Source organism: Dysidea avara, chromosome 7 (assembly GCF_963678975.1).
Source record: "Dysidea avara chromosome 7, odDysAvar1.4, whole genome shotgun sequence".
NCBI lineage: Eukaryota > Metazoa > Porifera > Demospongiae > Dictyoceratida > Dysideidae > Dysidea > Dysidea avara.
The window spans coordinates 13,847,179-13,872,075 of record NC_089278.1 but is presented as its reverse complement, the minus strand read 5'-3'; the positions used below and the strand labels follow the sequence as shown (position 1 = coordinate 13,872,075).

The following is a 24,897-nucleotide window of genomic DNA, read 5'->3' as shown; positions in this document are numbered from 1 at the left end:
GCTATAGCTTTTTCTATGCACTGGAGCTGTAGGTAAGATCAGTTCACTACCATAAGTTTGCTCATTTAAATTTACAATAGCATATAATAAATCAGGGGCATCAAAGTAAAAGTGATAGTGGTAAGGCTCAGTCCTAATTCTGCCAAAGGAAGCAAGTCTAGCAGGCTGCTTTCGGAAAATAAGTACTGCATGCAACCTGTTCACTACTTTTAGTTTGATTTTTTTTAAATTTCCCATTAGTATAGTCTAGACATGTATGAAGCATGCAGTATAACAGTCAGTATGCTATCCTAGAATCTAATCTGAACATTGCATGCAAACCTCTTATATAGCTCTTAACATAGTACAGTGGTCCCTCCAATGTCTGGCCATCAATTAGCTGAAGCAGTAGTAATTTTATACAGGTGTGCATTCTATTAGAGTAATTGAGTATATAACCGAATGGGATTTGTTTATCTGAACTTATCAATAATCTGAATGCACTCAAAGCCAAATAAGTTCAGATAAGAGGACAACTGTATATTATTTCACTACATGTATCCATTGGCCTAAGTATAAACCCCAAGAGAAGCATATAATATATAACCTATAGTGTTTCCTTACTCTATTATACATAACAGAATGTTGAATAACTTCAATGAAATGCATCTTGAAAACAGGGTACACTTTGACTAAAATGCTTTTCATTTAAGGACCACATGCACCAACTGTGCAATAATTTTGTGCATGCAATTAAATTATTTGATAAGAAAATTGTCAAACTCGAAGTTCATTAAACAATTTGCACATTGTACTTGTCATTACACTACTACAAAGCACTGAACTCTTACAAAGTCAAACTTTGAATGTGGATGAATCTTTTGTATAGCAACAGCAACTGATAATATATCAAATATTTAGCTTTCTATGAAGAATCAAATTTATAAAATTATGGTATGACAAGTCTACAGAGTGCATGTCAATGTGTGCTACGCTGTGTATACATAAACATATATTATACATATACATTTACATTTACTCTAGACTTATATATGATGTGTGAAAAGCTGTTGGAAATAATGTGTCTTGACTTTCACTGATGGGCACTGCTGTTGGTATAAACCTGTAATGCATTAGTAAATATACTGGCTGTGTTGTGTTATAAGTGGGTGTGTATTGTGAGATTAACTAACCGGTTCCTGAACCATCGATTACTAATTTTTACGATTATCATTGTTATTGTCACCAACGCCAACAGTATCAGTGGCAGATAGTACAACGGAATTAACATTGCAACACTTGTACTGATTGTATGCACTTTTCCACACTCATCTATTTCAAAATGTGACCGAGCATTAAACTCAGGACCCTGCATGGATTAGCACAAGTAACAGAATACGTTGAACTAGCACACACCTTAAACCAATTATTTGATGTGATCATTAACTGGAACAGAAGGTCTACAAGTAGCCCAGTCTCCAACAAGTTGATATAAGTGTTTCTGTACGGCTTAGTATATGAATACAGAGAGACATAAATCATTGTCAACAGTAACACTGGTACCTGTTGATGCATGTAAAACACGTTAGAGACTCAAATATATTAGTTAATAATCTTACCAAGTTACCAGGTACAATTACAATGAAAGTAACAAACAACAACCTCCTGAGCAATTCTACTGGTGCCCACCAATAATACTCATCGTTAAATGACTTAGAGAGGACAGCTCTAACAGAGAACATCCATTGTTTCTGTTGAATGTGTGAACATACATAACGTAACTATATCAGTTTCTCAAATACCTTGACTCTCTTTGACACTACTACAGTCACCATTATGATCACAGATATGACATAGATCAGTGCCATTATTGCTAAGATTGAGAGAACAGCATGACCTCCAACAAAGCATTTAACTGTGCCATCTATGAACCATCGCTGTGGATTAAAAAGAGTGAAACGTAACTATAGTGATCACTTCACTAAGTAATGCTTAATTGACACAAAGTAGCTCAGATGAAATTTTGACTACCCAAGAAAACTTTATTAAGCTTGATGATTCATTCTCTGTTTTTTTTTTCTGTAAATATCATACTAATGCAGTCACCAAGACAATAAAGGTAATTATAAACCCCTAATTATTTTATTGTAGCAAGTACTGAGCTAGCTGATCATTTCGAAAAGAAGTTCAGACTACGATAATAAACTTGCTTTGAACTAAGTATATTATACTCTACACAGAAACAGCTTGGCTGTAAAAATGGGTGTGTCCATGAAAATTAAGTAACTGAAAGAGCTGATACCTGGAGTGGCCAAGAATGGCCAAATGTTAATACAATTATAACTGTAATTAACAAACTTTTAACATTGGCCTTTTATCTCATTTCCTACATTGTTACATTCTTAATCAACGCTGATTGGCTAATAATTTGGCCACCCTTTTCAATATTAATTGTCTACGCAGACAAAAAAGCCAGTCAATATAACTAGTACAAGAATACCATGCTAATGTACTGACATTAATTTTCTAAAATGCTAGTTATTAGAATCTCAATTAATTACATGCTTGTGGCTGAAGACTCATCTCCACTATAAACACTTCCAAGTTCCCAAGTTGGAGCCTTCAGTTGAAACAGGGTGGTGCACAGCTGGAGAAAATGAATGCGGTTAACTTTGGAAACTTTGACTGCTCATGTATATTTAATTGCTACAGCAAGGATGTCATCTAGGGGAATGCTCCCAGTAAACTCAGATTGGAGAAAATGAGTAGCAACTTGTGAAATTTCTATCAGAGCAGTTGACTACTCTATTAGAGTATTTTGATCTGTTGTTCTACAATAAACTCCCGTCCCCTTTCACCACTGAACAACATTCATAGTTAACACTATTAGTAACCCGATATACATATAGCCACCTTTTCCAGATATATTTTAACAAGGAGGACAGTAAGGTGCTGTACTTGATATTTGAGGCATGCAAGAAACCCATCAATGCAAACGCAGAAGTTGATACCAGAGTGAGTTCATGTCAGCAATTTCTGCACCAGAATGACTTCACCACTTACAGATATAGAGGCACGTGTATCCAGTGATGGGCAAGTTACTTTTTAAAAGTAACTAGTTACATATTACATATTACTTGCAGCTGAACTATTTAGTTACAGTTACATATTACCAATAAAATAAAGTAACTGTAATAATATTACATATTATATTACTTTGTGCCCACAGCCTTAAGTTGTCACGTTTGAAACTACCGCCTTATCACGTGACACGATTGCATTGTTGGACAATGTGCAAATCTTGATTATAAGTAAGAAGCTGGTGAATAAGCCTCATTCAGTAGTCTTCATTACTTCGTTGTGGCTAGGCGTTACTCAGTGGATTACTAACGAGATTAGTAACTTCGTTACTTGTAGTAATAATATTACGTAATATTAGATTCGTTACAGTAACTATATTAGTTAGGTAACGCGTTAAATTTGTAAGTAAAGTAACTTGAGTTATATTACCTGTTTTTATAGCGTATTTCGTTATATTACTTAGTTACCACAAAAGTAATAATATTACGTAACGCGTTACTTATATAACGCGTTACTCCCAACACTGCATGTATCCCATATCCCTTTATTACTGACCTAACAGATTTAAACTTGTGGTTAAAAAGAATTCTCAGGCCCCTAGAAAACCTTTCAGCCTTAAAACTTCATGCAACTACTTAGATTGTGTCTGGCAAGTCTTTTTTAAAAGTTATTATAGACATTTCAAGTTACTCATGGATGATCTGAATCAGCTCTAGGTACCGCACACACACACTGATGTTTTCCAATAGACATAAAACCTTTATCAAACAGTATGGTAGTACCGTTTAAGTAGGGATTGCACCGAAAAGTTTGCATGCCACCCAAATTTCTGCCTTCAAAAATCATCCTAGCGACATTTTACGTGATGAAAATCACCTTTACAGTCTATACAATATATAATATATAACAAAACACTTACAGGTGGCTGGATATAGGATTTTTAAAAATCACCAAAACTCGAATTTTAGTCTCTACCTCACTGACCACAGTCGCAGGGCTAGAGGCCAAATGAAGCAGCGAATGGTCACCATTTTATACGGCAATACCAAACTCACCAGTGGGATGTGCCTTTGGGGTTCCGACGAGTGTAGGCCCTTTGCACCTTGTCTTTTCTTTTATCTTCAGTCAGGCTGCTTGTCTTCTTCTTCATCCAAACAAAACCATATCGAGGCATTAATTTTCCATATCAACACTTTCTTTCAGCAGCAAATTTAGACACCACAGAATTATTTCAGAGCTGGATTTCAGAAGCGCTTCAGTCCCGGTGCTACTATAAGAGGTACACTTGCTAGATATCTGCAACTTCACGATTGGGATCCCAGGTTTGCGACCACGCCCATCAAATAAAGATCTAGGTGGACTAATAGCGATAGAGTATGGAGACCCCACCTCTTAACAGTCTAGCTATTTACTTAACAGTAAACAAGATCCCCTTACTCCTTATTGGTCTAGCCAGCTGCACACCTCTTGGCTGACTCAAGATATACTCTAATACAACAGTCATGTATGATAGAACAGTTACAAGTTACATTGTTCTGGTAGACATAGCTATTTTTAGAAGCAAGCACAATATAAAATCAGTATAGCCATTACATTGTTGTTCTAAAGGAGACAAGTGCCCCTCAGCAACAGCAAGGTTGACAGCTGGAGGCACACAGGGACGCTTGGATCTAGAACGCGATCCCCTGATACACATTATTGAAGAGTGCAGCAAGGAGAGCCCCAAACTACAGCGAAGCCAGCCCATAACCACAGAATATGAGGAACTCCACTTTTCACTGAGCAAATGGGCAAGATGTTTATAAGTGATGGTATCTTCCTTACCCATACCTACAGATGTGGAAAATACAAGTGCAAGTTACATTGTAGCTAGCTGTGCCACAACAAAAAAAACTAAACATACTAGTGTTTTTAAAAAATTGTTAATTAAAAAAATGAAGTAGGGATCTATGCAATAAATAGTAGTGAAACAGGAGATGAATGATGGTGTTACAGTATAGCTCAGTGGGAAAGTCCCTACTCTGGCACATTAGCTATTATATGCCAAAGTAGGGGCTTCCCACTGAGCTATGCTGTAACACCATTATTCATCCCTTGTTTCACTACTTTTCATTGCATAGATCCCTACACCTCATTTTTAAACTAACATTGTTTAAAAACACTAGTTGTAGATAGCAATATGACAATGGTGGTATGAGAGGGGTAGAAATAAGAGTGAAATCTAACTGTACGACTTTTTAATCCATACCTGAGAAAAATTATGTGCCTCTTAAAAATAAAATACGATGTAAGTGACAGAAAGAGTTGTTCAAGTTATACAGTGTTGATTGGCTCCATAGTAGTAAGTGAGTGTCTTAGTATGAATAAAAGAATTGTTCATCACTAGTATCAAGTAAAGAGTTTATCACAAAGCCAGGAGTGACATGTGAAAATTCCTAAAGATCATGCAAAATTTTGGTGAGGATTGTGAAACTGTTGCTACATGTAAATAACTCATAATAGTGGTCATGGTTGTTTGTGTGGGGCACTTGTTTAGTATTTTTTTTGGCTGTGTGACTCACTACCATGACTCTTGAGCACTTTTCTATGAGGTGCTTGCTTATTACTTTCTTGGCGTACCACAAATCTTGATGATATGCTGACTTCAGAAGTCAGTCAGACAGTCTGTATATGTATATTGTTTTAATGTGTGTGTGTAATGGTAACATTAAGAGTTGCTGTAATTAGCAAGCACCATAAGTGGATTCCCTTTACTGGTGATAGCAACCTCTAGAAGTGGAAAATTATGAATAACATTATAGTATCATTTTGGAGGTCCATACTGAAATACAACTAATATTACCAATTGGTTTCTTCCATTGGACTCCATGAATGATGGACAGTTTAGTATTGATACAGAAGTATTAACAACATCAGTGAACAACAGAATTGTTAATAACCATAATCCACTCCAGGATAATCGGAAGTCCTTGCCGATTTTAAATATCCTATTGTTAAAACAATCAAAAACATACATTTTGTACCAGCAAAGGGTAATGGTAGAAAACGTTAATCTATCACATGCTACACACGCACACACACACACACGCACGCACATGCACACACAACAAACACACACAATTACATGTACCTGTTTCCAGTATACACAACTAATGAAACACTCATGTATACTACAAGTGGAATGTATCTGAGGCCATATGAAACAAGTGCACTTGTTCCGTTATACAAGCAGAAGTCAAAAGGATAGTAGAGACTGATAGCACTGCTAATGAAGTGTAGCTATAGATGACAAGAAGAATAATATATTTACATCTCAGTAATATGTATACACATACACTATATCTGACAGGGTACACTTCATCACTTACATATGGTTGAACAGCACTAAATGTTACCGGATAATACTGCGCTACATATGGAGCTACCTGTATGGATAATATTAATTTATACTGTGTAAAAATAATCAGCTTATACCTGTAGGTAGAAGAGGAATGGATAAAGCCAAGATGGTAGTGAAATGGAGCACAGTAAAATTACTGATACAACAATTAAATTGATTATCACTAAATAAAACCAACTGCATGGCTAAACATAATTTAATTACACCATGCATTACTTACCCAATGCAGCTATTAACAGTATATTTACACTTCCACAAGAAACACAATTGTTAAGCAGAGCACTGAATCCTTTGCCACTACGACAACTTCCACACAAAAACCCTGCAAGTAGACCATGATGTATCTCATGCAGAAATGTTATAGGATCAGCTGATCATTGCATACCATGTCTATCACAAGTACACTGGAAATCTTCATCATCATAACGGTAAACGCTACTGCACAAATTGTTATCTATCTTACTACACCGACAGTAGCCAGGTGGACACCGGTAGTGCTCCAGTACTCCACTCACTGATGAGTCACTAATTACATGAGTTGCCCAATTGTTTTCCTATTTAAGTAATTTGTGACCATCTAAGTGAGAACTTGATTAGTTTACACAACTTTATTTTTATTATAAATCACATTGAAATACATCGGGTAACAATGCATGCTAGAAAAATAATTTCACACATGTTTTAATCACTTTTGTAAACAGTGAAGAAGACTCAAATCAATATACTTATACACCGCCTGATCATGATTTGCCTTTTTATGAAGAGTAAGATAAGATTGCTTTATGTCTGTGCCATGAAGCAAATGTGAGTTACATATATCTGTTTACAAGTATAACTTTATTGTCACAGCTTCAAAGTCTTCTTACTTGAATGCATGGTTACACCTAGAGTGCAACAGGCAGTGGAGTTGGGGGTTGTCTCAATGTATTCCCCCCAAGCCAGGGGATTCATCAAGGTACAGTTTTTGCCTATACTTTGATTGACTAAATGAGTCCCTGTAATATATTTTCCATGCAGTAAGTAGACCACTTTGTTCTAATGATTCCAAACTGTTAAAACATTATTTTAGAAGTAGTAGTAGAATGATATTAATTATTTGGAATTAGGAGTTGTGCATGATTACTTCCATACCTCTAAAATAGTTACCCTCTTATCTGGTATACACTCAGTGACCTTGAGGTCAGATCGGTCACACTGACACATGAATTCGTCCTCAACATCACCAGCAAGTAATACAAGACCAGGAGGACATTGTGTAACATTCACATGAAAATTCTGTATTTGATCATGGTGTTGGTTCTGCAATAAAGCTGACACAACAGTCTAATTTCTATTCATTCACATTTACCATTGACAGTGATGATGCTTGAAAGGTAAAATTCTTTTTTATAATCTGACTGGTGATATGTGTCAATACTTTCACACTATATTTCATTCGGTAAGTTGCTTGTGAAGGCCTCACTGACATTGCAGAAGGACTAAACTCAAGAGAAATGTCCTCATCCTATACAGAAAACATCAACATGCCATTGTCTAAAATATGAAGTCTTACAGAATTAACTAAACTCCTTGTGATATGAACTGAATCTGATGTTAACAACCGTTGTTCATCAAAAGATCCTACTGCTACATGTACTGCTTGTCCAGGATATGCATTTATCTGTTAAGTAGTCATACTTGGAAAGTTATGGATCACAAGACAATCACAAATATACAGACACAAACAGACAGACAGACACAAGTTACACAAATCATAATGCAACTTACAGTCTTATTCCATACAGTTGTGTTAACTGCTGGAGTCTGCACAGCCAGTATATTGTCAGATGAACTGATATGACCAGTATTGATATTTCCACTATTTACGGATAGAATTAATATCAATGAACACAATATTAGCTTACCTGTATGAAACTGATGGCCAGCGTAACACATTTCTAGTGTCATCATAAAAGTATGGAAATGAATGTGAATACCAGGCACAAAGATTAAGTCCATTAATGTATACAGCAGATCCAATCATAGCTCTATTTCCTATAAACTCAATGGAGACCTATCAATATTAATGAAGGCAGCAATCAACAGACACTAGCAACCTGTCCACTGTGAGATATGGCTATTCAATGTTAGGTTATAACGACTAGGGTTGAAACCAGGTCTACACAAATTGCACTGGAATGACCCACTGACCCTGGATTTTCAGAGGTGAGTGCAAACAGAATTGAGGGCAGGATGCAGACAGCAGATAGTCATGCATTGCCATTGAACAGATTGTTAACAGTTAAAGTGTATACACTACATTGATACCTATTAAGCAAACACATAAATGCAGGTAAGCCTAAACTTTATGCTCCAATGTATATGTGGATGTGGCTCCATGCATGCCTAGATAATGCAAAAGACTTTGTACAGATTGCCCCTGCACTCCAACTCAAATATATAGTCCTTTCTTCCCGTTCTTAATCTCAGAGATGGTGCTTAGTGGCAATGGGAATATTTAATCTAGCTATAAGTTCCACATAGTCAAACATTTATGCAAAATCTTTTTAGGTATGTAATGATGTAATTACTTCTTAATCACTAATATCAAGTAAATCTGCATGCCTCATGCAGCTTTTTGCAAGACATGATTCCTTCAAAGGTGTATTGTACACTTAGGTCCATAATGTCACTGTTTCATGAAACAAATTCGAAGTGCCTATTGACACTGATAATAAGTGCCACTAAAAGCAATTGACACTTACCAAGCAACTCAAGCATCAAACATACTAGGTATATGAAAGTAAGACAGAGAAACTGAGTCACTTCAAATGGAGTCAAATTCAGTCAATGGATATATCATTAGGCAGTATGCCACATCCATACAGTAGTGCTGAATGCATTCTTTTTTATTCAGATAAACTGTATGTGAGTGATAATTGTGATATATACATCTACACATCATAGTGCTAGAGTAAATGTATGTTCTATTAGAGTACTTGAACAAAGTGCAGGATGTTGCAGTAACAGCAGAGTGTATCCTGCTTGCAGAAAGTGTCATGTTGTGCAGTTTTAATTGCTGTAGGGGAAAATAGTGAGAAGTGTGCATCACTTGAAAACTTGCTACAGGCACTCCATTATACTGCATTGCTGGATGACAACATACACATGAGTAATTACCTCTCAATGGCTAAAATAAGGAAAAAGTAATTGATCCATTTACAAACTTTTAGATAGATAGAGACAATGATGTCATAAGATTTCCTATTACCATAGCGTGTAAGAGAGTTTGAGGGAAAATATTGTAGGAGTTTGTGTTTAAACCCCACATTTGCCAGTATAACTACCCACAGGGTAGATCATGGCAGCTTGTGGAGAAAGCTGGCATCATAATTAGACAGCATTCAGACTCCAGCAATGTCCATGGCTTTACTTGGAAGCAGTAGTGGTCTAAAGCCAAAAAATCCACAAGGAATGAAATGGATGTGCCTTTCAAAGTAGAGAGTGTATCTCTCCAAAGTACATCCAACCAAGAACAAAAAATCTATGTTCGAAAAACCTGTGTGTTGATTTAATGCAAGTACACAAAAAAAAATTGGAATTTTCAACTAGAGTGGGGACCATAGCATATCGATAAAAAGTACTGAAACAAACTGGAGTAGTGCATGATATTAAATCACAGTAAAACAACAAGAAGTGTTATATCCTTCCTGTGCACTGTGTACTTGTTTGTTAACTGTTTTTGTAAATAATTATTATGACTGGTGAACCTACGCGTTCACATCTGAAATGGAACCGCGCACCCCAATTATCGTCTGAAAAGTGAAGTATCTATTGCGCTTCATTGTCAGCTTTGTTCAACCCGTTAAGCAGCATTTCGAATAAAGAACTGTTTGAAAAGTACCTCTGCAATCCACACATACTGAAAGAAATGGTGTCACGTACGTCCTGGTTATATCAATTATCGTCTGAAAAGTGAAGTATCCATTACGCTTCATTGTCGGCTATGTTCAACCCGTTACACAGCAGTACAAATCAAGAACTGTTTGAAAAGCACCTCTGCTATCAAAATAGCCACTATGACAAATACAAACGATTTCCGTTCTTGTTTCCGTTACGAAGGGAAGCCATCACGTGCTAACACCAAATCGATACTTTTTGCTGCCAGCAAAGATGAATGGGACACAAAGGAGGACACTGGTAAGTCCATAAAGAATGCATTGTACGTACTGCAATATGCCAAAAGGCACCTGTTGGGCTGAAGCGATGTTGAACAGTGAAAAAATCAAGCCCATAGCCTTAGCCGTAATCAAGTTACGCTTGTCTGAAGCCATCAGTCAGTTACTCAGTCAGTCAGTAGAAACTTCCGTTAAATAATAATAAAAAAAATTCCATAGTAACTTGTTGAAAATGTTTAGAGTCGATCTGAAAACTTGTTTGGGCTTAGTTTTACCTAACCAATACTGCCTCATCATTGCCAGGGAAAATTGAGGCTGGTTTTTGGTGATCTTATCCCGTGGGCCACGCCTACTCATTTGTGGTTCCTACTATACACTACTGTCGTAGTGTACGATACAGACGATCTAATCCAAGTTGGGACAAATAATGACCTGGATGACCCAGACAATCTGGATGACAACCTGGTTTCAACCTTGACAAGAGTGTGCAACTGCTATTTCATCATTGTTGTGAGTGAATATATGCACGTATCATTTACCTGGTCCCAATAATCTGGAGATACAAAAGTATTTTGATACTGAATAAAGCACAATGGATTGAAAAAACTCTTCTCAAAGACAGATAAAACATTCACAGATCTAGTTTCCACCACTACAGCAGCACCAAGTCTGCAAAAAAATCTTCAGCTAGTAGACAGTACTGTATATATAGTAGAGAGACCCCAAAATGCAATGATTTCCCTCCCAAAATGATGGTATAATTTATATTAAAATAATAATGCAATGAAAATACTGATATGTTAATGGAAGAGTCCTAGTGTACAAAGCATTAAATCTAAGAAAGTATTCACAGAAGCACTAATATTAAATTTATTTTAAAAGGCATAAAATTGCATTTTTAGTCCACCTGCCAGCATGACCACAATCAAAAGGCTTAGAGGCTAAACGCATCAAATAAGATTTAGTTTTATGACAACTGAACTCACTTGTGGCATGTATTTTTTGGCATTGTGACGAAATTCACTGTAGCACACATTTAATTCCAAATTCAGACATAGCCATAATTATAACTGAAGTAGGTCTACTAGTACAGCTGCAAGTGTAGACAGCTTGTTTCACTATATACTTTTTATTTTAACAATTATAAGATTCATAATTATTTTAGTATTATAGTTTACTGAATTAACAGAAACTCATAGTAGGCACGTCATAGATAATGTGCACTGCTAGGCTAGGTCTGGCCAATAAGTTATACCATATAGCTGGTTTTGTCATGAGGAATTTTTTCTCTCTTCAGGTACGAATTTGCAAAAAAAATTAATCCGCTACAATAAAAATGTTGCCACTATTAATCCATTACCACACAAGCTGTATCATCACCTTGCTCTATACACATACTATATCAAGACACACGGTAGTGTGTCGTGCGGCCCAAGAAGCTTGCGCGCCACACCCGTGATCAAGACACACGGTAGTGTGTCGTGCGGCCCAAGAAGCTTGCGCGCCACACCCGTGAGTATATTGACAGGAAGAACGAAAACGTCATTTTCACACATTTGTATCTCGGTGATCACTTATCTGATTGGAACCAAATTTGCTACACAGTTGCCCGCCAGCCAAGGGAGTCTACATTCCAAATTTGAAGGAAATCGCTCCAGCCATTTCCGAGATACGAGCTGCCAAAGTGTCGTTTTTTTTTCTTCGTTTTTTTTTTTTTCTTCTTCTTCTTCGTCTTTTCGCACACTTGCAAAAATTGCTATAACAAGCAAACGCGTACTCCGATCGCCTTGAAATTTGGCACACACAAAGGGAGTCCAAAGGCGAATCCTAGCATCAAATGTGGTACAAATCCGATGAATGGTTCAGGAGTTATGACCGATTATTCGCGTAAAACAAGATCGATTTGTTGTCACGCCTACAGGGTAAACCGCTTCATGGAATGAGTTGAAAATTGCTATGTAGATGGAGTAACCATCGTAGGAGTGCCTTTTGGTGGTTTGAAAGGAATCGAGATAAAGACCACGGAGATATGACACAAAATCCAACCTGTGTCACAATTACGCGATCGATTTTTATGAATAAAAAAGTATTAGTTTTCACGCCTACTAGGCAAACCGCTTAGAGCAATGAGCTGAAAATCGGTGTATAGCTGGAATAATCTTCATAGAAAGTCCTTGCAGTAGTACAGAAGAATCGGATTACAAACCACTGAGTTATGATTCGAAAGCCAACTCCGTGTAGCAAATGCGAGATCGAGATACTCTAATAGAACAGTCACCCTAATAGAGCATTCGGCTAATTTATTTATTCCATTATAGAATTTTATTACATCACAAGTTATTCTGTAGGGAGTTCAGCTGCAAACAGTTAATCTTATAGACAGTTCAGCAAGAAGACAGTCACCATGTGGAGAGTTATGCAAATATATCACTATAGAGATTCAGAACATTACAAGTCACACTGAAGAAAGTTCAGCTATAAACAAGTCATGCACTGTGTAGAGAATTCAGCTACAATTAAGTCACTCTCTAGAGAATTCAGTTACACAGAATTCAGCTACACACAAGTCACTGTGGAGAGAGTTCAGCTACAAACAAATTACCCTTTAGAGTGATCAGCTACAAACAAAACACTTTGCAGGGTGTTCAGCTGCAACAAATCAACCTTTAGAGCGATCAGCAATGAACAAATCTACCTGTAGAGAGATAAGCTAGAAACAAATCACCCTGTAGAGAGTTCAGCTACAAAAAATCACCCTGTAGAGACATCAGCTAGAAACTAGACACAATGTAAGGAGTTCAGCTACAAGCAATCACCCTGTAGAGAGTTCAGCTACAAAGAATCACCCTGTAGAGACATCAGCTACAAACTACACACAATGTAAGGAGTTCAGCTACAAATAAATCACCCTGTAGAGAGTTCAGCTAAAACAAATCAACCTGCAGAGAGATCAGCTACAAACAAATCACCTTTTAGATAGTTCAGCTACAAACAAATTACCTTGTAGAGAGATCGGCTACAAACAAATCAACCTGCAGAGAGATCAGCTACACACAATTCAACTTGTATAGAGATCAGCTACAAACAAATCACCCTGTAGAGAGATCAGCCACAAACTAGACACAATGTAAGGAGTTCAGCTACAAGCAAATCACCCTGTAGAGAGTTCAGCTACAAACAAACCAACCTGTAGAGCGATCAGCTAGAAACAAATCACCCTGAAGAGAGGTCAGTTACAAAAAATCACCTTGTAGAGATATCAACTACAAACAAAACACTTTGCAGAGAGCTCAGCTACAAACAAATCAACCTGTAGAGAGATCATCTAGAAGCAAATCAACCTGTAGAGTGATCAGCTACAAACAAATCAGCTTGTAGAGAGATCAGTTACACACAAATCAACCTGTAGAGAGATAAGCTAGAAACAAATCACCCTGTAGAGAGTTCAGCTAAAACAAATCAATCTGCAGAGAGATCAGCTACATACAAATCACCATATAGATAGCTCAGCTACAAACAAATTACCTTGTAGAGAGATCGACTACAAACAAATCACCCTGCAGAGAGATCAGCTACACACAAATCAACCTGCAGAGAGATCAGCTACACACAATTCAACTTGTATAGAGATCAGCTACAAACAAATCACCCTGTAGAGAGATCAGCCACAAACTAGACACAATGTAAGGAGTTTAGCTACAAGCAAATCACCCTGTAGAGAGTTCAGCTACAAACAAACCAACCTGTAGAGCGATCAACTAGAAACAAATCACCCTGAAGAGAGGTCAGTTACAAAAAATCACCTTGTAGAGAGATCAACTACAAACAAAACACTTTGCAGAGAGCTCAGCTACAAACAAATCAACCTGTAGAGAGATCATCTAGAAGCAAATCAACCTGTAGAGTGATCAGCTACAAACAAATCAGCTTGTAGAGAGATCAGTTACACACAAATCAACCTGTAGAGAGATAAGCTAGAAACAAATCACCCTGTAGAGAGTTCAGCTAAAACAAATCAATCTGCAGAGAGATCAGCTACATACAAATCACCATATAGATAGCTCAGCTACAAACAAATTACCTTGTAGAGAGATCGACTACAAACAAATCACCCTGCAGAGAGATCAGCTACATACAAATCAACTTGTATAGAGATCAGCTACAAACAAATCACCCTGTAGAGAGATCAGCTACAAACTAGACACAAAATAAGGAGTTCAGCTACAAGCAAATTACCCTGTAGAGAGTTCATCTACAAACAAATCAACCTGTAGAGCAATCAGCTAGAAAAAAATCACCCTGAAGAGAGGTCAGCTACAAAAATCACCCTGTAGAGAGATCAGCTAGAAACAAATCACCCTGTAGAGAGTTCAGCTACAAGCAAAACACCCTGTAGAGAGTTCAGCAACAAAGAAACCACCATGTAGAGAGTTCAGCTGCAAACGAATCACCTTATAGAGAGTTCAGCTACAAACAAATTACCTTGTAGAGAGATCGGCTACAAATTAATCAACCTGCAGAGAGATCAGCTACACTCAAATCAACTTGTAGAGAGATTAGCTACAAACAAATCACCCTGTAGAGATATCAGCTAGAAACAAATCACCCTGAAGAGAGGTCAGTTACAAAAAATCACCTTGTAGAGAGATCAACTACAAACAAAACACTTTGCAGAGAGCTCAGCTACAAACAAATCAACCTGTAGAGAGATCATCTAGAAACAAATCAACCTGCAGAGTGATCAGCTACAAACAAATCAGCTTGTAGAGAGATCAGTTACACACAAATCAACCTGTAGAGAGATAAGCTAGAAACAAATCACCCTGTAGAGAGTTCAGCTAAAACAAATCAATCTGCAGAGAGATTAGCTACATACAAATCACCATATAGATAGCTCAGCTACAAACAAATTACCTTGTAGAGAGATCGACTACAAACAAATCACCCTGCAGAGAGATCAGCTACACACAAATCAACTTGTATAGAGATCAGCTACAAACAAATCACCCTGTAGAGAGATCAGCTACAAACTAGACACAAAGTAAGGAGTTCAGCTACAAGCAAATTACCCTGTAGAGAATTCATCTACAAACAAATCAACCTGTAGAGCAATCAGCTAGAAAAAAATCACCATGAAGAGAGGTCAGCTACAAAAATCACCCTGTAGAGAGATCAGCTAGAAACAAATCACCCTGTAGAGAGTTCAGCTACAAGCAAAACACCCTGTAGAGAGTTCAGTAACAAAGAAACCACCATGTAGAGAGTTCAGCTACAAACGAATCACCTTATAGAGAGTTCAGCTACAAACAAATTACCTTGTAGAGAGATCGGCTACAAATTAATCAACCTGCAGAGAGATCAGCTACACTCAAATCAACTTGTAGAGAGATTAGCTACAAACAAATCACCCTGTAGAGAGATCAGCTAGAAACTAGACACAATGTAAGGAGTTCAGCTACAAGCAAATCACCCTTTAGTGAGTTCAGCTACAAAACAATCAACCTGCAGTGAGATCACCTACAAAAAAGCACCTTGTACAGAGTTCAGCTACAAACAAATTACCTTGTAGAGAGATCGGCTACAAACAAATCAACCTGTAGAAAGATCAGCCACACACAAATCACCCTGTAGAGAGATCAGCTAGAAACTAGACACAATGTAAGGGATTCAGCTACAAGTAAATCACCCTGTAGAGAGTTCAGCTAAAACAAATCAACCTGCAGAGAGATCAGCTACAAATAAATCACCTTATAGACAGTTCAGTTACAAACAAATTACCTTGTAGAGAGATCGGCTACAAATTAATCAACCTGCAGAGAGATCAGCTACACACAAATCAACTTGTAGAGAAATCAGCTACAAACAAATCACCCTGTAGAGAGATCAGCTAGAAACTAGACACAATGCAAGGAGTTCAGCTACAAGCAAAATCACCCTTTAGTGAGTTCAGCTGCAAACAAATCAACCTGCAGTGAGATCACCCACAAAAACGCACTTGTACATCGTTCAGTTACAAACAAATTACCCTGTAGAGAGATCAGGTAGAAGAATTCACCTTGTAGAGAGTTCAGCAACAAAGAAACCACCATGTAGAGATTTCAGCTGCAAACAAATCACCCAGTAGAAAGATCAGCTAGAAGAAGTTACCTTGTAGAGAGTTCAGTTACAAAGAAACCATCATATAGAGAGTTCAGCTACAAAGAAATTACCCCATAGAGAGTTCAGCTAGAAGAAGTCACCTTGTAAAGAGTTCAGCTACAAAGAAACCATCATGTACAGAGTTCAGCTACAAAGAAACCACCATGTAGAGTGTTTAGCTGCAAAAAATCACCTGTAGAGAGTTCAGCTAGAAACAAATCACCCTGTAGAGAGATCAGCTAGAAGAGGTCACCTTGTAGAGAGTTCAGCTACAAAGAAACCACCACATAAAGAATTCAGCTGCAAATAAATCACTTGTAGAGAGTTCAGCTACAAGTAAATCCCCCTGTAGAGGGATCAGCTAGAAGAAGTCACCTTGTAGAGAGTTCAGCTACAAAGAAACCATCATGCAGAGAGTTCAGTTACAAACAAATCACCCTGTAGAGAGATCAGCTAGAAGAAGTTACCTTGTAGAGAGTTCAGCTACAACAATTCACCCTGTAGAAAGATCAGCTAGAAGAAGTCACCTTGTAGAGTGTTCAGTTACAAAGAAACCATTATGTAGAGAGTTCAGCTGCAAACAAATCACTCTGTAGAGAGTTCAGCTACAAAGAAACCGCCATGTAGAGAGTTCAGCCTCAAACAAACCATCTTGTAGAGAATTCAACTACAACAAATCACCCTGTAGAGAAGAAGTTACCTTGTAGAGAGTTCAGCTACAAAGAAACCATCATGTAGGGAGTTCAGCTACAAAGAAACCACCATGTAGAGAGTTTAGCTGCAAAAAAATCACCTGCAGAGAGTTCAGCTAGAAACAAATCACCCCGTAGAGAGATCAGCTGGACAAAGTCACCTTGTAGAGAGTTCAGCTACAAAGGAACCATCATGTAGAGAGTTCAGCTGCAAACAAATCACCTGCAGAGAGTTCAGCTAGAAACAAATCACCCCGTAGAGAGATCAGCTGGACAAAGTCACCTTGTAGAGAGTTCAGCTACAAAGGAACCATCATGTAGAGAGTTCAGCTGCAAACAAATCACCCTGTAGAGAGTTCAGCTACAAAAACATCACCCTGTAGAGAGTTCAGCTAGACGAAGTCACCTTATGGAGAGTTCAGCTACAAAGAAACCATCATGTAGAGAGTTCTGCTACAAACAAACCACCATGTAGAGAGTTTAGCTGCAAACAAATCACCTGTAGAGAGTTCAGCTAGAAACAAATCACCCTGTAGAGAGACCAGATAGAAGAGGTCACCTTGTAGAGAGTTCAGCTACAAAGAAACCATCCTGTATATAGTTCAGCTACATTTCAAGTCACCCAGTAGAGAGATCAACTGCAAAAAAATATCCTGTGGGGAATAATGGGCATGTAATAAACATATGTATATAATTTGTATAATTACTAATAAAATCAAAAACAATTGAAGCATTAAAAATCTTCTTTAAGTTCTTTTCTTCTTCCTGTGGTAAAGAAAAAAAAGCATGGGTTAAAAAAGCCCCAAAGCCAGCCATAGGCCGGCTTTGCAGTATACAAATACAAAAAGAAGTGATATCTAATCAAAAACAGCCAAGCTGTAAAAAAAGGTGCGGCCCCCAAAAAGGCCATGGTGAAAAAAGATGTGAAATCCAAGGTGGCGGCCAAGAAATGGCTGTGATGGTAGGTTAATGGTTACATTTTAATAACGACAATTCAGGTGAATTTTGTGCCGCTTGGTCTTGGCACCAAATTCACCTGAATTGTCGTTATTAAAATGTAACCATTAACCTACCATCACAGCCATTTCTTGGCCGCCACCTTGGATTTCACATCTTTTTTCACCATGGCCTTTTTGGGGGCCGCACCTTTTTTTACAGCTTGGCTGTTTTTGATTAGATATATATATACATATACATAATCTTGGTATTTTTCTTGGCAGGTGTCCCACAGTTTTGTCTGAATCCTTCGTAACTGCCACTGCATATCAATCTACAACGTTGTGTAATTTCCTATCAGTTTCTCAATACTGCAGTTCATATTTCGTTATAAACGTGGTAGCCACGAATACTATTGTGGAATACCAAGGTCATTTCCAACTAGTTTCCAAAATAGCTGCGAGATTTTATTTGTGCAACGACAAAGTGTTTGCAAAAATTTGTGACGTATTTTTTTACTCGCAACATTTAAAGCTTGCGACAAAAACCAGCTATACAGTAGTTAAACTTCACCACGGTTAGGATATCATTGCTAGCAACCAAGGTGTCGATAACAAAGATATCCCAAAAATGCAGGTGTGGCTTGACTGGCTTCTATCCCACACTTTGAAGCACATGACTCATAAACAATGTGACAATTGTTGAAATAGAGGTGTTAATTACAGTGATATCATACTTGTTATAACACTTGGCTATAATTTTTGCTGAGTTTTATGCCTTTGATCTAAGTGAATGTGTAAATCAACTTGTCTTTGATATTCATGATACTTACCTACCGGAGTTTAACTTCGACTTAACTACTACAAGTACACAGAAAAATTTGGAATTTTCAACTAGAGTAGGGACCATAACACATCGATAAAAAGTACTGAAACAAGCTGGAGTAGTACACGATATTAATTCACAGTAAAACAATAAGAAGTGCTATATCCCTACTGTGCATTTCCATTATGGTATCTTGAGCACAGTAGGGATATAACACTTCTTATTGTTTTACTGTGAATTAATATCGTGCACTACTCCAGCTTGTTTCAGTACTTTTTATCGATGTGTTATGGTCCCTACTCTAGTTGAAAATTCCAAACTTTTCTGTGTACTTGTTTGTTAACTTTTTTTTTGTAAATAATAATTATGACTGGTGAACCCACGCATACCGCATCTGAAATGGTACCACGTGCCCCAATTATCATCTGAAAAGTGAAGTATCTATTACGCTTCGTTGTCAGCTATGTTCAACCCATTATGCAGCATTTCGAATCAAGAACTGTTCGAAAAGCACCTCTGCAATCCATGCATACTGAAAGAAATGGTGCCGCGCACCCCAGTTATATCAATTATCGTCTGAAAAGTGTAGTATCCATTACACTTTGTTGTCAGCTATGTTCAACCCGTTACACAGCAGTATGAATCAAGAATTGTTTGAAAAGCACCTCTGATATCAAAATAGCCACTATGACAAATACAGACGATTTCCATTACAAAGGGAGCCATCATGTGCTATTGCCAAATCGACACTTTTCGCTGTCAGCAAAGATGAATGGGACACAAAGGAGGACACTGGTAAGTCCATGAAGAATTCATTGTACGTACTGCGATATGCCAAAAGGCACCTGTCGGGCCAAAGCGACGTCACACAGTGAAAAAATCAAGCCCGTATTCTTAGCTGTTATCAAGTTACGCTTGTCTGAAGGCATCAGTCAGTTACTTACTTACTTACTCAGTCAGTAGAAAATTCCGTTAAATAAATTATTTTTAAAATTCCATGGCAACTTGTTGAAAGCGTTTCGGGTCGATCTGAAAGCTTGTTTGGGCCTAACCAATACAGCCTCATAGTCGTTAGGGGAAATTGAGGCTGTTTTTTGGGTGATATTATTTCATGGGCCACGCCTACTCCTTTGTGGTCCCTACTATACACTACTATCATAGTGTATGATATACTCCTAGATTTTTACTTTGATGTAAGGCTTCAGTGGAATAGAATACAAGTTATTGCAACAGATATTTGAAGGTGGTTTCCGGTTGATGCAAAGCAAACCTATGACTCCATACCAAACGAAAACTATACATATACATACACACATAATGAATGTATGTTAGTACACATGTACCTTCCAGTGTTATTTGAGAACACGATGTGTGTTCCTGATTCAATAACAATTTGACTGGAAGAAAGTAAGTACAAAACACCTCCATTTACATCTTCCACTGTGTTATCTAGAAACTGTACATTTCCATGAAGATAAATTTTTGCACCAACACCCTACACAGAAAGCAACTATAACTACACCTTGTCACATGGGCAATAGCTTAAGTGCACGATATGTATTTAAAGTAGATTTATAAATATTGGCCACCAACACAATTACTCCACCTAATTGATTCCTTTCAAACCACCAAAAGGCACTCCTACGATGGTTAATGTATAAAAAAATCAATTTTCAACTCATTCCTTGAAGTGGTTTACCCTGTAGGTGTGATGAAGTTTGGTCTTTTTTACACAAATGATTGGTTATAATCCCATGAATGTTCAGTGAATTCACACAAAAATTGGTACTAGTATTGACATTTAGATTCTTTTAAGTATGTCAAATTTCAGCTCAAACAAATTTCATGCATTTGCACTTTATAGTGGTTTTTGCAAAAAGGGCGAAAAGTAGGAAAAAACCTGACACTTTGATTGCTCACATCTCAGGATTGGCTGGGGGTGGTTTTCAAATGTGGTGTATATATGGACTCCCATGCCAGGCTGGGAACTCCACCACAAAAGTTGTTCCATTCAGATAAAGGATCATGGGGATACTTATGCATGAAAACTGCATTCCTTTCTTCCTGTCAATATACCCAAGCTGGCTTTCTTGTGCTGTACAACATGATTAATAAGTAAGTATGAAAGAGGTTCAATTCTGGCTTATAGCAAATGATTTTCTTGCCATTATATTTCCATTAAATTGCTGACTGCTTTATTAGAGTATTTAAACAAATTACTATTAACCTTTCTCAATTTTTTTTCAGCAACTTCCTAGATTTTATTGTGAGGGCCTAGCCCCACCTCTCTGCTACCTATAAGACAGTGATCTGGCTATGCGTGACTAGTTTCAAGATTGCACATATGACCACAAAAAGCTTAAGCCACTGGTTTGTAAAATCTGCTCACAAAATTAGTCTTATTTATACACAAGTCACGTATGGCACATTATAATACACAAAACTCACCCGGAGTACAACACCTTGCTGATTGGTAAAGGTCACATTATCAAACCTTGCATGTTCATAGTACACATCTACAATAGCACCGTCTGTCGCTACATGATTTCCATCAAATATACTGTAATAATAATAATAATAATTGTATCTGCTATGACTAATCACTACTCATGCAGCTCACCAGTTTAAAAATCCCACCGGATGTAGATGTTGTCCACTTTTAAAATAGTTAAATGATGAAATACTGACTGCAGAACTATAAGTCTGGGCAGAATTCCTGTAAAATCTACACCTGTCAAATTGAATTTTAGCAACAAACCCGAGAGCAGATGGAACTAGGGCTATAGCACCAGAAACTGTTGCACTATTACTTGTGAAGTTGCAATTAGTCACTTTTATTGTCAGATTAGAACTCCTGGTATTAAATCCAAAGTTTGTAAAAATGATGGCACCACCACTAAACAAGGATGTGTTGTTAACAAATACATTGTTTCCAATGATGTAGGTTTGATTTCCAATAACTCTAGATATAAAGTAAAACACTGCACCTCCATTGCTTTCTGCAAAATTATTAACAAATATGTTGTTCTTCACAATGCAGGAAACCGTGATGGATTTTATACCATCATATATTATAGATAAACCCCCTCCTCTACCACTAAAATTGCCACTGTCTTGCAAGTCAGCAAAGGAGACACGAAGCTCGGGTGGTGGATCAGCACTGTTGTTGTCGAAAACACAGTCAGTGATGAGAATGGTTACTTCATTTTGCATGGCAAAATATCCAATAGAGAGACCTCCTGAGTTTCCTCTAAATGGCCTCCTTGTGAAATAACTACTTGAAGTGTTATTTTTAAAAGTACAGTTTTTTATAGTAACTGACAATGAGTTGAAAATGTTTACTGCACCATGACTGTGATCTCTAAAACATAATATACGTATACAGCTACAGTTGGCTTTATGCTGTATGGATAACTGATGACATAACATTTACAACTTGACAGACAAGATGGCTATAGCTCTCATGAAATTTAATGGCTTATGCAATGTCTGGTCACAATGTTATGATTCAATTAAATGTTATGATTCAATTAATGCTAGGTCATATGACACAGGTGCTATTTTATTCCATGGTGAAACACCTTGTATAGGCTTGGCCCATTTGAAACTCCACAAAAAGGAAAACGTAATAATAAACACTACTATATAGCTATACATTAATTGTAATGTGTTGACTGGTCGAACGGTGACTGCATGGTACGTTATCACATGCAGGCCAATATACAACTGAGGTTTTATGCATGTATATAGCCAACATTAAACCTATAGCTACAACACAGAATAGCTAGCTAGCGACTACACGCGCGGCTACTTACGAGAAAACACAGTTCTCAATCACCACAGTATCTACTTGTTCTATTAGCAATGGTACAGGACATCCCCTGAAGGAGAGGTTCTTCATCAATACAAATGAGGCATCAGATATTGGCTGCAGTGAGTTCCTCAATTCTTCCATGTTAGCTGTAGTAGATACGCAGCTAAATTCCACCGTGGCTGCACTGATTGCAACCATAACGAAACTGCCACCACGAACACCCACATTTAGTCGCATTAGTTTTGGTAAATCCAGCTCAAAAGTATGTCCTTCGAACAAAACTCGAATGCATCGCGTAATGCTATCGGTACGAGAAGTTGCATTCTTCAAAAAGCTCTCAAGCTCTAGCTGATTGTGAATTGAAACGTCCCAGATGGGAATCAAGCTCGAGTTAACGTTCGTATCATCATTGAAACACTCTGGAATAGTGCTTTCTACATAAATAATTAAACTGAAGAAGAGTATCTTCTTCATACACATTCTACGCAGCATTTATCAAACAGTGCGGTAGGTACTAGCTGTCCTCTCTAAAGTGACGGGCGCCGCCTAAAATGCTGCCGACAAAAAAAAACCGATCATGCTCTACACCATATGCGTATTTTGACATTGTACCATACGCGTATATGGTACATACCATATGCGTATACGTGTACGGTACAACCATACGCGTATGGTACGGAAAATCGTACCATCTGAGTATAGGCTATAGCTAACCTGCTTTGTATATAATATCAAGCAGCTCGGAAGGTTTTTACACTGTCGTACCTATTGACTATGCCGGATGGCACTCTGCTTTCATTTCTTTTTGGGGAAGAGAGAGTGGAAAGGGGCCCGGCTAGTCTCTTAGCAGTTTCTGTAATTCAGTCAAGATCGAGCTAGCTAGGTATATACCTCTATAGAGCAATCATATTTTGGTCTGATTAGCTATTGTATTCTCTAGAGCTGAGATGTATTTTGCTTTACTGTAATTAAGATATAATTTGCTTTACTGCATGATACAAACCTACACTGTGAAAACTGAGGTGGTCATAGCACACTTAACCAGCAGCACACCCTTTGGGTGCAGTCACACTTTCAGGATATAATGTGTGAAGCACACAAGACAAGCAGTGTGACTGTATATTGGTGTACATGGCATCCTTTATCATTTAGAGGTAGTAGGATGTATAGAAAAGCATCAATTTTTATGTGCTATAAATAAACTTATTTTGTGCTAAGCCATTACACAGACACACTACAATAAAATGTGTATTCGTGCATAATTATGTGGTATGCCCTAAATGTGCTGTACATAGCATGCACATGCACCTGTGGTGTATGTGATGTGTAGGAGATGATTGTCCACATTTGTCCATTAGTTAGCAAATATGAACCCACTTGTCCATTAGTTAGCAAATATGAACCCATTTGTCCATTAGTTAGCAAATGTGAACCATCATCTCCTACACATCACATACTTCGCTGAAGTATGTGATGTGTGTGTGTGTGCGTGATTTGCACAAAAACACATTTATTGTAGTGACAGTTCAAGTCGATGAACAAAGCCAGTATGTTTGTATCAATAAAGTAACCAATTTGCATCAACCAAGAGTAAAACTCTTGATTAACATTAACTCATAGAATTTCCATTAGATTAATCCAGTGAACAGTAGAGAGATGAAAAAGATAATCAGTGGGGGCCCATACATATCTGATGATATCTTAAGGTAGCCTCAGCTGAGTGAAATTAAACCCACAATCAAACTCCAGGCTTGGTGATATAGGTTTATTATACATTTTGAAACAATGTTTCGGATTGGAAAGCAGTAAGTTGCTGACTGACTAATAGTGTTGTGTACTGTTTGTAGATTGGTGACATTCCAGGAATGTTACACC

General features: G+C 37.6%; 1 protein-coding gene across 1 annotated transcript; it reads right to left on the bottom strand.

The window, feature by feature from the left end:
- Window positions 1–888: 888 nt before the first annotated feature.
- LOC136260307 (uncharacterized) lies at window positions 889–23,551 on the bottom strand. Its single transcript, XM_066053993.1, has 21 exons — window positions 23,024–23,551; window positions 21,829–22,569; window positions 21,657–21,768; window positions 20,552–20,703; window positions 11,157–11,286; window positions 8,365–8,513; window positions 8,228–8,318; window positions 8,013–8,120; window positions 7,809–7,964; window positions 7,592–7,759; window positions 6,846–7,014; window positions 6,681–6,782; window positions 6,535–6,623; window positions 6,429–6,485; window positions 6,191–6,339; window positions 5,903–6,047; window positions 1,782–1,916; window positions 1,599–1,730; window positions 1,396–1,542; window positions 1,173–1,348; window positions 889–1,102 (listed from the first exon to the last, which is right to left on the bottom strand). Exons 1-21 carry the CDS (start codon window positions 23,512–23,514, stop codon window positions 1,015–1,017), a joined length of 3,687 nt encoding a protein of 1,228 aa, XP_065910065.1. The 5' UTR covers window positions 23,515–23,551; the 3' UTR covers window positions 889–1,014.
- Window positions 23,552–24,897: the final 1,346 nt, after the last annotated feature.